Here is a 13,613-nt window from a genome sequence, read left to right as displayed (position 1 = left end):
AAAAAAAAATTGAAGGAATACTACAGCAGTAAATAGAGTCCTCTACTAAAAGGGCCTCAAAGTTCTTTAAAAATCTGACCTGAGGCAAGCGGTATACCTGTTTTACTATGTCACAAAAGCCCATCACAAAAACCACAGTCTGGATACTGCCCTTGGAAACTAAGAAAGCTTATGTACACAGCAAAGATGCACTTGTGATGCTGAAAAACCACTTGGAGATACAGACATTTATGGCACAGAAACTGAGCAGTCTTAACCAGAAAACATATAAAAGATTGGACCTCTTTACCCTTATATATTCCAGCCAATGTGTCCCATCCACATTGGATAGCCACCGTGCCTCATCGATTGAAGGATACACAATCTCTTTTAATTTCCGCAGTGACTCTCTCATCACGTGAATGTTGTGGATCTCCAAGAACACGAGTTCTGCGTTTGGGTAAGCACTTTCACTTTCATATCCTCCACCCTTTGCCTGTGAAAACCAAAAGATGTGCGTCACTTCATCTGGAACTACCTTTTCTATTCTTTCTAGCGCTACCAGACACAGACCACTAAAGAAGCAACAAACTCATCGGTTAATAAATCTCCTATATCCTTGCATGAGTTTCCTAGTGCTGCCAGAACAAAGTTCCACAAAGTGCGTGGCTTAAAATAACAGAAATGTATTCTCTCACAGTTCTGAAGGCTGGAAGTCCAAAATCAAGTGCTGACAGGGCCATGCTCCCTCAGAATCCTCCAGGGAAGGATCCTTCCTTGGCTCTCCCAGCTTCTGGTAGCCCCTGGCATTCCTGGCTTATAGACGTATCTCTCTCATCTCTGCCTTCATTTCCACCTGACCTTGTCTATGTCTCTGTCTCTTCCCCTGTTCAGTATAAGGACACTGTCATACTGGATTAGGATCCACCCTAACTCAACATGATCAGATCTTAACTTCATTACATTTTCAAAGACTCTATTTCGAAAAAAGGTCACATTCACAGGTACTAGGAGTTAGGACTTCAACATATCTTTTTATGGGTACACAATTCAACCCATAACAATCCTCCATCACCCATCATCAGCTTTTAAACCACTAACGACTGGATCTTACTCAAGGATAATTAGGTTTAAAAAGGATAGTTAGTGCCATCTATGTGAATAAAAAAAGTTGTACTACCACAAAATTTCCATATATATAATAAACCACTTTGGAAGTCAAGCCATTAAATTTATTTAATCAATTTAAGCAAAATAAAATATAAATGTAACAAAAGAGGATATGGCCCACCCACCCTTTGGTGACTGCATAACAAAATCTGGTCTATCATTAGATTATGTTTTGTAGAGGCCAACATTCAGAATACATCTGTGATGAGGACGTAGAGAAAGTGAAACTCTAATACGTTGCTGATGGAAATGTAAAATGGTGCAGCAACCATGGAAGATGGTTTCGTGGTTCCTCAAAAAGTTAAATGTAGAATTACCATATAATCCAGAAATTCTACTCCTAGGTGGACAATCCCACAGAACTGAGAAAAGGGATTCACACAAAAACTTGTACACAGATGTGCACGGCAGCACTATTCACAATAGCCAAAAGGTTGAAACAATCTAAATGTCTATCAACTGATGGATAAACAAACTGTGGTATATCCATACGATGGAATATTATTCAGCCAAAAAAGGAGTAAAGTACTAATACTACAACATGGATGAACCTTGAAAACATTACACTAAGTGAAAGAAGCCAGAACACAAAAGATGACATACTGTATGATTCCATTTCTATAAAATATCCAGAACAGGAGAATCTATAGAGACACAGAGCAGATGAGTGGGTGCCAGGGGCTGAGGAGGTAAATGAGCAGTGACTGCTAATGGGTACAGGGTTTCCATTGGGGGTAATGAAAGTGTCCTGGTGATAGTTGTACAACATTGTGAATGTACCTGAAGTCACTGAATTGTACTTTGGAATGGTTGAAATGGTAAGTTTTGTTATGTGAATTTTACCTCAATAACAAAATAAAAAATAAACACATCTGTACACCCAAAGACCATACTCCTCATTTAGGTTCCAACCATTTGCCAAGTGAATGTGAATGCTTAGCCCTGAGCTAAGTCCAGGGGCACCAATGACAAACAAGTGGACAGCCTGGTCCTCCAGGCCCTCAAAGTGTGGTGGGGTGGGCAGGGGAGAATAGGGCCAAGGGCAGCAGAGGGTGAGCACAGGGTGCACCGGGAGCATGTGGCTAGGCCTGGCAGGCCAGAAGAGAAGAGAACGCAAGTCAGGAAAGCTTTGCTGTGGGGAGGAAGTTCAAGAACACCTAAGGAAAGGGGCCATTGTGTGTAGGTGCCCAGAGGTGGGCGAGGACATGGCTTCCTGAGAGGGGGTAAGAAGTCCAACAGAGAGAACCCTGGGGCAGTGGTGAGAGCAGTGACAGACCAAAGAGTAGTGCCGGGGCTGGAAGGCATGCAAGAAGGGGGTCAGACATTAGAGGACTCACTGGCTACACTGGGGAGAAGGGATTAGAGGAGGGTGGGACCTTTGACAGGCATACCAGCCCAGAGATGGGCAATCATCTTGCTGAAGGAATCATAGCAGAGATAGCAGAGCAGAGAGACACAGGTGACTGGAGATATTTAAGAGGCAGGACATGGTGGCTAATTGGAGCAGTAAAAATGGACAGTGCAGGTGACCCCCCTGATTCTGGCTGGGCAACCTGAGAGACGGTGGTATCATTGATTGAGATATAGACTACTGGAGAAGGAGCAGGTTTTGTGGGGAAGATGAAGAGTTTGGTTTTGAGGCCTGTGAGAAATTCAGCCGGGGGTATCTATGGGTGGTGGGATATACAGGTTTGGAGCTCATAAGCGAGGTCTGAGCCGTGGATATGAATACAGAGGTCACCAGCATATGGATGATAATGGCAGACAGAGGTATGGCATCTGATGCTCCAGGACAGTGTGTAACGTGAGGAGAGAAGTGTAGGCCAGAAGCCTGAAGAAGGCCAATGTTTGAGGAATATAAAGCAAAAACAAAAACAATAACAATAACAATAACAAAAAAACTCAGAATAGCCAGAGATGGGAGGAAAAAGAAATGAAGAGTATTTAAAAAAGAGAGGTACTCAACTACTGTCAAAAGCTCAAGCGGTCAAGGAAAAGAAGAACTGAAAAGCATGCATTGCATTTCATGACAGAGTAAGTATTTGTGACCTTACCAAGAACAGTCTGGGCAGAGAGATGGGATGGCAGCTAATTTCACATGACTTAAGAAGTGAGCAAGGAGCAGGTGAGGAACTATCAAGTAAACAACTCAAGAAATCAATCTGTAAAAAGCAGAACAGTGGGAGCTGGAAGGGGACAGTGAATCAAGGGAGTCTTCATACAGATGGTAAAGTCTTGATGGGAGGAACTCAGTAGAGGGGAGAAGGCCCAAGATTCGAGAGAGAGAAAAGAGGTGAGTGAATGAGCAAGGTCCCCGAGCAGGCAGGGGCGGCTGGGGAGAGAACGCAGGGCACAGGGACAGGCTCCCTCTTCCACTGTCACAGGAGACAGGAGCGGAGGAAGTTCCTGTTTGTTCTCTGTGAAAAAGGAAGCAAGGTCAGTTGTTGAGAATAAAGGGGATGGAGCAGGGCCACATATTTGAAAAGAGTCATAAATGGATTGAAATGGCCCCTGTGGAGAATGGGGGAAAGAGCTAGCTGGGGAAACTTAGAGGCACTGCCCAGGAGCACTGAAGGCCCAGTTGAGGCCAGAGAGCATGAATTTGCAGTTGCTTCAATCTGCATGTTGTGAGCCTTTTGCTCTGGAACATTAAACAGCCCAGGGTGTGGGCATGAAAAAGGCAGATAGATGAACTGAACTGGGCCAGGCAGGGATGACTTCACTAAGCATCTACTATGTACCAAGCCATGAGCTAGGCTGAGGGATCGGCCTCAGGGAGTCAGAGGCCAGGGGAAGAAGCTCCCTGAGGTGGTGAGCTCAGGCCTTATGCTTATCAAGTATTGCAGCACAGTGGAGGCACATGCAAAGAATTGCTATTACCCAGGAGCACATATTTAAAGATATTTATTGTCTGGAAACTGATTACTAAAGATACAAAGAGGGCAGAGAATCAAGACGGCAGAAATAGAAGGTCCCCAGCACCACTCTCTCCCACAATCCACCAATTTACAAGTATTAAAAAGCAACGACTGCCAAGCTGGGGCTGCTAGAGCTCAGGGGAAGAGGAGGAGAGACTTCCGGAGTTCATGAAGGTGGGAAAAGCTGCAATGAGAGAAAGAAGGGACCGTTGTGACTGTTTCAAGCCCTGGCCATTTCAAGGCTGGCCCTAGTGAGCACACAAAGCACAAGCAGGCAAAAACCGCAGCTGTGCCCTTTGTATGAAGTTGCTTGGAGACTGCAAGAGAGGAGGGCCTTGGTGGCCCCCATGACAGCTAGACCACAGGGTTCCTGTGGACTCACAGGAGCAAGGAGCCACAGACAACCGAAAAAAGGAGCCACTCAGAGGCCAGTGAGTCACTGCAAGGGACCAGCACATGGCCCGTCCCATGGGAAGTGTTTGGAGTGCAGGCAGTGGGGGAGGCGGGCCCACGGGGAGAACACTGGGGCACAGCACGGACAGCCAACCTTGAAATAGAGTTCCCTACACCCTCACAGCGTTCGCTATCTGCGTCTGTAGAACTGCTTGCTTATCCTAAGTAACTCAATTTTGCCCCTGTCTGACCTGCAGACTACCCGGCCTTCCGCATGAGAAACCGTTGACCTTTTCATAGAAACAAAAAACAACTGCATAGAAACAGGAGCCACACACAGTGAATTATTACATGGGAACAGGAACCACACACAATGAAAACTTGTACGCTTGGTTGCTCGAACGGCTCATTCTCAGCCTGTGACCTAGCTCCCTAGCTTGCTTTGTGCACCTGGACAAACCCGTGTGCCAACAGGATGTAGTTTTTGCCTTTAAAAACCCTACAAGACCAAAGCCCGATGCCACTCTTCCTCGGTTGCTCCTTGGGAGGTGGTCACTGGCCAGCTGGAGTGAATAAACTGCCCTTTTCTGCACAAGTGGCATGTAAGTGTATTTCTTGTGGGAGGGTGCCTCACAACAATCTGCAAAGTTTAGCTCAGTGGAGACTGGCCAGGAATATAGAACTGATGGGGTTGCAGTTTGCTGAAAAAACTCAGGCCCAGACCAGAGTTTCCACACAACCCAGGTGTACCAGACCTCACAAGACCCAGAAGTGCTAACAAGGTCAACAATTAAAACCTGAGCTAGAGGGCTGGCCCGTGGCTCACTCAGGAGTGTGTGGTGCTGGTAACACCAAGGCCACGGGTTCAGATCCCATATAAGGATGGCCAGTTAGCTCATTGGGTGAGCATGGTGCTGACAACACCAAGTCAAGGGTTAAGATCCCCTTACCAGTCATCTTTTGGGGGGGGGGGGGAAACCTGAGCTGCACAAAAAGCCTTCCCCAGGGAATCAGCAGCAAAGCAGAAATTTAGCTCAACCACAGGGCTCAAGTGCTGGTCCCCACAGGAAGTTCCCCCATTTCAAAAGTAAGCAAAGGATAACAAATTAGTTCCAGTGCAGAGTTTAAGAGGTGGGAACAGCAAATAATCCAACACAGAACTGAAAGAAAAAACCAAAAACGTACAGATTAAAGATAAAGTTCTGATATTATCCAGTAAAGGTCTACCACCACCAAAGAACACCTATAAAACCTAAAAGAGCTGGGAGCCTCCCAGGGTCCTCAGCCAGGGTGAGGGGAGCCTGAGGGCCTCAACCACGTTCCCCTGATGTCCGCATCCAGCCCAGCAATGACTGAGCTGCTGCAGAGAGACCCCTGGGCTCTCAAACTGGGTGGGGAGCCCCACCCAAGGACCACAGCCATGCCCCCCACCTCAAGATCTACATCCAGCCTGGCGATCCACTGCAGGTAACCCCCAGGCACCTGAGTCAGAGTGGGGGAAACCCACGGGCCTCAGCCACCACCCCCCACCGCCCTGCCCTCCACAACCAGGCCAGCAAAGGAGCTAGCCATGGGCCAGCCCCTCCCCCCCCACCACCTCCATTTCCCTACTCCCTTCCCACCTGCCCGTCCAACTGCTCTGTAAAATCTCTGAATGTAAAATAATAATAAATAAATTTTAAATAAATAAAATATACAAAGAAGACAAATAATAATCAGAAAATTGGGTTATGGAATCAAAAGAGCAGGAGTGCCTACTCTGTGCCAAGACGCAGAGAACAGGCACCTGGAGGGTTCAAGACAGAAGGGGAAGGGGCTGAAAATGGGACCCTACCTACACTGTGGCAGGAACAGGGGGATGGGCTTCAGAGAGCTCTGGAAGACAAGAACTTACTGGCCAGATCTTTCTCCACCGGGGCAAAACAGGGTTCCCAGGAGGAACTGGTGACATTGGGACACTGCCATCCACCTTTCCCCAAGAATAAGCTGACAGCAGTGGCACTGGAGCCATCCCCAGCCCTCATGGGAAAAAGAAAGCCAAATGTCCTTTGGGAAGCAGTGATTCAAAAGATGGGCTTGGTTTACCCCGATTTCAGACCAGCTGTTCAACACTTGTTGAAGGCCTGACACATATCAGGCCATTACAATAAGCTCTCTGCCCACCAGCCTGCCAATCCTCAACAGCAGGGATCAATTCCCAGCTGAGAACATTGAAGCCTCAGAGAAGGCCTTGAAGATATGAAGTGGCAGAACAGGTTTCCACACTGTGAGACTACAGTTGTACCCCTCTCCTCTCCCTCCAGCTCTCCCCCTGGAAACTCCTCCTCCTCCTGGCTTCTAGGACACTCTTCCGGTCTCCTCCCACCACTTGGGGCACTTCTCCCTTCACTGAATCCCTTTCCCCCTCCACAGACAGCATTTCCGTGCTTGGTCCCTGCTCATGAGACCTAGTCTCCTTCAGAGACCTCTCCTCATCCCCAAGGCTGCAACTACCACCTAACACGCAGCTGGCCCCAATCTCAACCTCCAACCTGGCCTTTTCCTGAGCTCCAGAGCCTTCTCTTCTCCACACAGGCTCCTCAAATGCAGCAAGTCAAAACTAAATTCCTGCCTCCATGTCACAGGGTCACTTTCTGAAAAAGAAATGACTTAAAGACTTTGATGCCATCACTCTGCCTCCGTAAGAGTCAGAACATTTTTAATGTAACAGGCAATGTCCTCTAAGTGACAACAGTCCATGGAGAGATGCTCTGACCCACCATCCAGACGGCCATTCGTTCCACAGTCCTGAGACAGCTATCATGTGCCTGGCCCACTTCTGGGGAACCAGCTGTGCAGTTCCTGCCTTCGAGGAGCAGAGGGCCAAGTAGCTAGACACACACTGAGCAAGGCATCTGAAGTGTGCTGAGGGCTACAAAAAGTGAAGTGCAGAGCACCACAGCACAGGGAGACCTCTGCTCACCTGGAAAGGCCTCCATGAGGAAGTGTCAACTGAAGGATGAGGCAGTGGTTAGCTAAGTAAGCATGGGCAAAGGCTCTCAGATGACACTGGGATATGCTTAAGGAACTGAAAGGAGCTTCACACAGCTGGGATGTGAATCTGGACCATGTGGCAAGACAGAAAGGAAAGGGCCTGTGGGTGGAGGGCTTTCAAGGCCCTGAGCAGGAATCTGGACATGTCACTGCCTCAAGTCCCTAAGGGATGTGCACAGAGCTGTGCATTTAGAAGAATCACTCTGGGCAGTGTGGTGACTACAGTCAGTAACAATGTAATGTATACTAGAAAATTGCTGAGAGTAGATTTTAAGTGTTCTCACCACAAGAAAATAAGTATGTGAGGTTATGCATATGTAATTAGCTTGATTTAGCCATTTCACAATGTATACATATTTCAAAACATCATGGTGTACACCATCAATATATACAATTTTCATCTGTCAATTAAAAAATAGTAAAAATAAGTAAATTAAAAAAAAAATCACTCTCCATAATATGGAGACTAGATTGCAGGGTGTGAGGCAGGAGTCGATTACAAAGCTACCACAGTAGTTCAGGCAAGAGATGACAGGTCTTCCAAAAAAAAAGAAGAGAAGGGAATGCTTTCTAATTTATTCCATGAGGCCAATAGTGTCCTGATAGCAAAACTAGACAAACATATCACAAGAAAAGAAAACTAAAGGCCAATAAATATAAACACAGATATCCTCAACCAAATACTAGCAAACCAAATCCAACAGCAAATTAAGGGGATTACATACCATGATCAAGTGGGATTTATCCCAGAATTGGGAGGGTGGTATTAGTTTCCTGGGGGCTGCTGTAACAAAGTATGCCAAACTGGGGCCAGGAAGGCTTAAAACAACACAAATTTATTCTCTCACAGTTCTGGAGGCTGGAAGTCTGAGGTCGAGGTGTTCTAGGGGAGAATCTGCTCCATGTCTCTCCTAGCTTCTGGTGGTTGCTAACAGTCCTTGGCGCTCCCTGGCTTCTAACTGCATCACTCAGATCTCTGCCTCTATTGTCACATAGCCATCTTCCCTGTGTGTGTCCCTATATGGCCTTCTTAGAAGGACACCAGTCATTTGGATTTAGGGCCTACCCTACTCCAACATGACCTCATCTTAACCAATTATATCTACAAAGACCTTATTTCCAAGGAAGGTCACATTCTGAGGTTCCAGATGGACATGAATTTTTGGGAGACACTATTCAATCCATTACAGTGGTTCAACATACAAAATTCAATCAATATAATATACCATATTAACAGAATGAAAGAGGGAAAAAAACCCACACAACCACCTCAATTGATACATAAAAGGCTTTTGACAAAATCGAACACTACTTCATGATAAAAACACTAAACAAATTAGAAACAGAAGGGAACTTTCTTTACCTCCTGTGACATTGTGAAAATACATACTTGGTCTTCATCCCTGTCTCCTGACAGACAACTCCTAAAATCCTTAGCATCTCCAAAGTGTTAAAAGTCTTTTTGTATGCTAATGATGGCTGGTAGCCCCTGGGTAGCTTCGGGATGGGAGCTGAAGATTAAGTTGGTCACCAATGGCCAATTATTTTATTTTTTTCCTTTCTGTCTTTTTTCGTGTCCAGCAACGGATCGCAACCCTCAGTGTCGCGCCCGTACCGGACCGGGACCGGCAACAAGATCACAACCCTCGGTGTTGCTCCCACACCTCGCTCAGCCAGTGAGCGGGAACCGGTCTGTATGTGGGATCCGAACCCTCGGCGGGAGCGCCACCGCACTCCCAAGCGGCGCACTGTAGCAGTGCGCCACCGGGCCGGCCCCACCAATGGCCAATTATGCCTATGTAATGAAGCCTCCATAAAAACCCAACAGGCCTGGGTTCAGAGAGCATCTGGATATGTGAATACGTGGAGATTCCTGGATGGTTGGCCCAGGGAGGGCATGGAAGCTCCGTGCCTCTTCCCCCATACCTCGCCCTATGCCTCTGTTCATCTGTATCCTTTGTAACATCCTTTGTAATAAACCAGTAAATGTAAGTATGTGTTTCCCTGACTTCTGAGAGCCACTCAAGCAAACTAATCAAACCCAAGGAAGGGGTTGTGGGAATGCTGATTTATAGCTGGTTGGTCAGAAGTATCAGGTGTCTGGAATTGGGACTGGCATCTGAAGGGGGGGGGCAGTCTTGGGGACTGAGCCCTCACCCTGTGGGATCTGACGTTATCTTCAGGTAGATCGTGTTGGAATTGAATTAGAGGACACACAGCTGGTGTCTACTGAGAATTGCTTGCTTGCTTGCTTGCTGGTGGGGAGAAGTCCCCACATATTTGGTCACAGAAGTTGGAATTTAGTCATCTGTGTTGTTCATTGTGCTGTAAGTGTACAGGAAAAAGTTTGTATTTTGTTTTTTCCACTCACTCCCTCATCCTGATAAACAGCATGTATGAAAAACTCACAGCTAATATCACACCTAATGGTGAAAAACTGAAAGCTTTCCCTCCAACATTAGGAACGAGACAAGAATGCCTGCTTTTGCCATTATGATTCAACATCGTACTAGAGGTTCTTCCTAGGGAATCAGGCGAGAAGATGAAAGACATCCAGACTGGAAAGGAAAAAGTCAAACTATCTCTATTTGCAGATGACATAATCTTATATACAGAGGAGCTAATGGGGACTTGGACAGATAAAAAGCCTTATCTGTTTCCTAGACACATACACTGCTATAGTTAAAGTTACTCTAGACATGCAATTTGATGTCCTGCTTTTATCTCTCCTGCATGGGATAAAACACAATGAACTGCCTTGCACTGCTGGATATTAGATCGCCTCCATGAATACAGCTTTTCTCATGTTTTGCAGTTCCTTGGGATAGTACTACGGTATGACTGGAAGGATGCAGAAAAACTGACATGCTAAGATCCACCAGCTGTGGGGAGCAAGGAGAACTTACTAATGAAGGATGCCTCCCTACAGTAGGCTGAAAAGTGGCTCCCCCGCCAAAGACATCGACATCAAATCCCTGGCAACTGTTAATGTGACCTTATTTGAATTTGAAGAAAAGATTAAAAAAAAAAAAAAAAAAAAAAGAAAAGATCTCTGCATGTGTGATTAAGGATCTTGAGATGAAGAGATAATCCCAGATTATCTTGGGTGGGCCCTAAATGCCATCACAAGTATCCTTAGAAGAGAGAGGAGGAGGAGGCCATGTGAAGATGGAGGGAGAGATCGGTAGGATGTGGCTACAAGCCCCGAAGTGCTCAGGCACCACCAGAAGCTGGAAGAGGCAGGGAACAGATTCTCCCCTGGAACCCTTAGATGGAACACAGCCCTGCCAGATACTGGACTTCTGGCCTCCAAAATTGTGAGAGAATGCATTTCTGTTGTAAATCACCAAGTTTGTGGTCATTTGTATGGCACTCTCAAGAAACGAATTCCCTTCCCCTCTTTGCCCCTGTCCCATTCCTCTCCCAGTCTTCCCCACCTCAGTAACCAACTCTACCATGCCCCTTCAGGTCAGACACCTGGGCAGTCCCCTTGACCACAGGTGACAACCTTATCAACATCATGTACTGAGTACTGAGTATGCACCTGTCACTGTGCCGAGTCTTTTGTACGTGCATTATTCTCACTTCATTGTAATCCTCACACAACCCTGGGTATGAGACACTGGTATTATCTCCCACTTTGCAGAAGAGGAACCTGTGGCTTAGAGAGAGAGGTTAAGTAACTTGGTAAGGGTTTTACAGAGCACCAAGTGACAGAACCTGGAGGAAAACCCAGGTGTAACTGCTTCTAAAGCTGAGGGGTATTGCCAGCCTACCACACTGCCTCTCAGGTTGGTTTGGATTTGCTGAGGTTTGGGGACCTGGGAGAAAGCCAAGCACAGACGTCAATCACACAACAGGATGGAAATTCAGTGTCAGCCTCAGGAAGGATCAAGGCAAGATAGAAGCTGCAGTGTCAAACTCAGCATATAGATGGCGTTTCAAGTTGTGGCATCAGAAGGGATGGCCCAGGGAGATAGTACAGATTACCAAAGAGGACCCCAGGCTGAGTTCAAGAGTACTGCCATTTGAAGGTTGGGAAGAGGAACCAGTGAAGGACATTGAGAAGGCTAGGCTGGAGAGCGAGAGAACCGGGGAGCGGGCGAGGCATGCGATGTCATGAAAGTCAAGAGAATAGAGCCATCACTGTTTAGTCAGTAATGATGGCAGCTAACTCAGACCAAATGCCTTCTCAGGAACAGGCGCTATTCTGGGCCAGTTACAGTACTTCCTCATTTAACCTTCACATCCACTCTAGGAAGGAGGTGACACTGTCTCATTCCCATTTTAGAGACAAAGAAATCACGGTCTAGAGAGATGAAGTAACTGGCAGGGGTCACACAGCAAATAACCAGATTCCTTCTATACCCTCTCCAACCTCACTTTATTTTCTCCACGTCACAGTGGCCAACAACATGGCAGTTTGTACAGCTGCTCGTTTAACATGTGTCTCTCCTACTAAGCTGGCCAGTTGGCCACGTCTATCCCCATAGCCTAGCATAGTGCCTGAAACATGGTAGGGACTCAAGTACCGAGGGAAGATGGCTGAGTGCGTGTCTGATGTCTTGTCTGCTCTTTCAGATAGAAGGTAACAGCTTCTCTCAAGAATGAGATGGGAGAGTGGAAGGTTGGCTTTTTGGAGATTGTGGTCAACAATGGAATAATCATTGAAGAAAGAAAAGGAACAAGCTGACAAGAGAATCAAAGCTGGATTCACAAGCACTGCTGAGGGGGACGTGGAGGGGGTGACCACGCCCTTAGACATCTTCTTTCTTGACATTCTTGTGAATGACATGCCCTGCCACACTGATGGATAGGTGCTTGTACTGTCTAGGATGCCCTGCCCGTCTCTGTTCACTGACCACACAAAAAGTCAGCTCAAATGCCACCTTCTCTGGGAAGCCCTACTTAACTCCACAAGCAGGGGTAGCCATTCTCTCTGGCTTCCCCAGCACAGTGAGCTTACACCTCCTGTATACAGCACTTCACCTTGCCTGTTTTTGTATTTCTCCCCCAGCACCTTGCCCCTAGTGGGTGCTCATTAGATGTGTGCTACCCAAATGTCATTTTACAAACAGGCATGAGATCATAAGGGCTGTCATCACCTTCCTAATATCTGAAATTACTTGGGGAGAGGGCAAAGTCCTCTGATTGCCAAATGCCGCTTGCAGCAACACACCGTCGGAAAGTCATTCATGGGAAACAGAAGTGACTCAAATCAGAGCCTTTCCTACTAGGATAGTGAGTGGGTACTGAAGGCTTCACCTCATAGCTTTTGCTAGATACAGAGGACCTTAACCCCTTCAGCTAGTGGGGAGCACGTGGGAGCTGTTTGCAGAGGTGTTCATATCATGTCTCATCATCACCTGACATACAACTGCTGCTCCATGTGATTTATGGAAACTGTATATTTGTGCAGTTTCCCACAGCTAACTCCATTCTAAAAGAGCTTCAGACCAGATATGAATTAATCAAGTAATCACTATATTTTTTAAGTTAAAAGGGACTTCTGAGGGCCTTACATTTCATTAAAATACTTACTTAATCCTTTAGATGATAATTCTCTTTGCGGATCTTTGCTTAATCGATTCAGCAGACAGGATGGTGGAGAAGCAATGAGAAACAAGATCCCAACCCACCCGAGACAGCAAACACAGCCAACAGAGTACATGCCAGGGAAGGATAGCTACGACTACTCTGAAGATTCTAACTTCAGATGGTGAGGAATTAAGTGGGCTATTTGAACTGCATAACCATTTATAGACAGTACACAAGACAATATCCAACGTTTCACCAATGCCACTGAGAATGTACCTTATTGGTATCAGCAACACTGTTTTGTCGGGCATCAAAGATGACAAGTTTGTGTGATTGTGCATTAGCATCCATTATTGTTTGCAAGTATTTTTCATCCTCTTTGCAGCGTTTATCATTGGGACCCACGAGTGGCTGGCTGCAACGGGTAATCGTTGCCTGACTTTCTGGATGAATCCATGACAACACCTAGTGTTTTGAAGCAACAAATATTAGCATAGTTCCTAAAGCAATACATGCTCTAATTACTTGGTAGGAAAAACAAGTTCCCTTCTCAAGCCCTGTCTCTCCTGCATATTTTCCTCA

At 46.4% G+C, this 13,613-nt stretch overlaps 1 protein-coding gene across 3 annotated transcripts in view; it reads right to left on the bottom strand.

The window, feature by feature from the left end:
* The window catches only part of MTMR1 (myotubularin related protein 1), a 73,750-nt gene that overhangs the window by 27,637 nt on the left and 32,500 nt on the right, over positions 1-13,613 (bottom strand). For all 3 annotated transcript variants that reach the window (XM_008588513.1, XM_008588514.1, XM_008588511.1), the window contains 2 exons: positions 13,308-13,496; positions 290-475 (listed from right to left, as the gene is read on the bottom strand). In XM_008588513.1, the coding sequence (XP_008586735.1) occupies positions 290-475; positions 13,308-13,496 (375 nt within the window). The remainder of the gene's footprint in view (positions 1-289; positions 476-13,307; positions 13,497-13,613) is intronic.

Source organism: Galeopterus variegatus, unplaced genomic scaffold (genome assembly GCF_000696425.1).
Source record: "Galeopterus variegatus unplaced genomic scaffold, G_variegatus-3.0.2 Scaffold4870, whole genome shotgun sequence".
NCBI lineage: Eukaryota > Metazoa > Chordata > Mammalia > Dermoptera > Cynocephalidae > Galeopterus > Galeopterus variegatus.
Note: the sequence above shows the minus strand (reverse complement) of the source record. Positions and strands in the feature narration are given on the sequence as shown.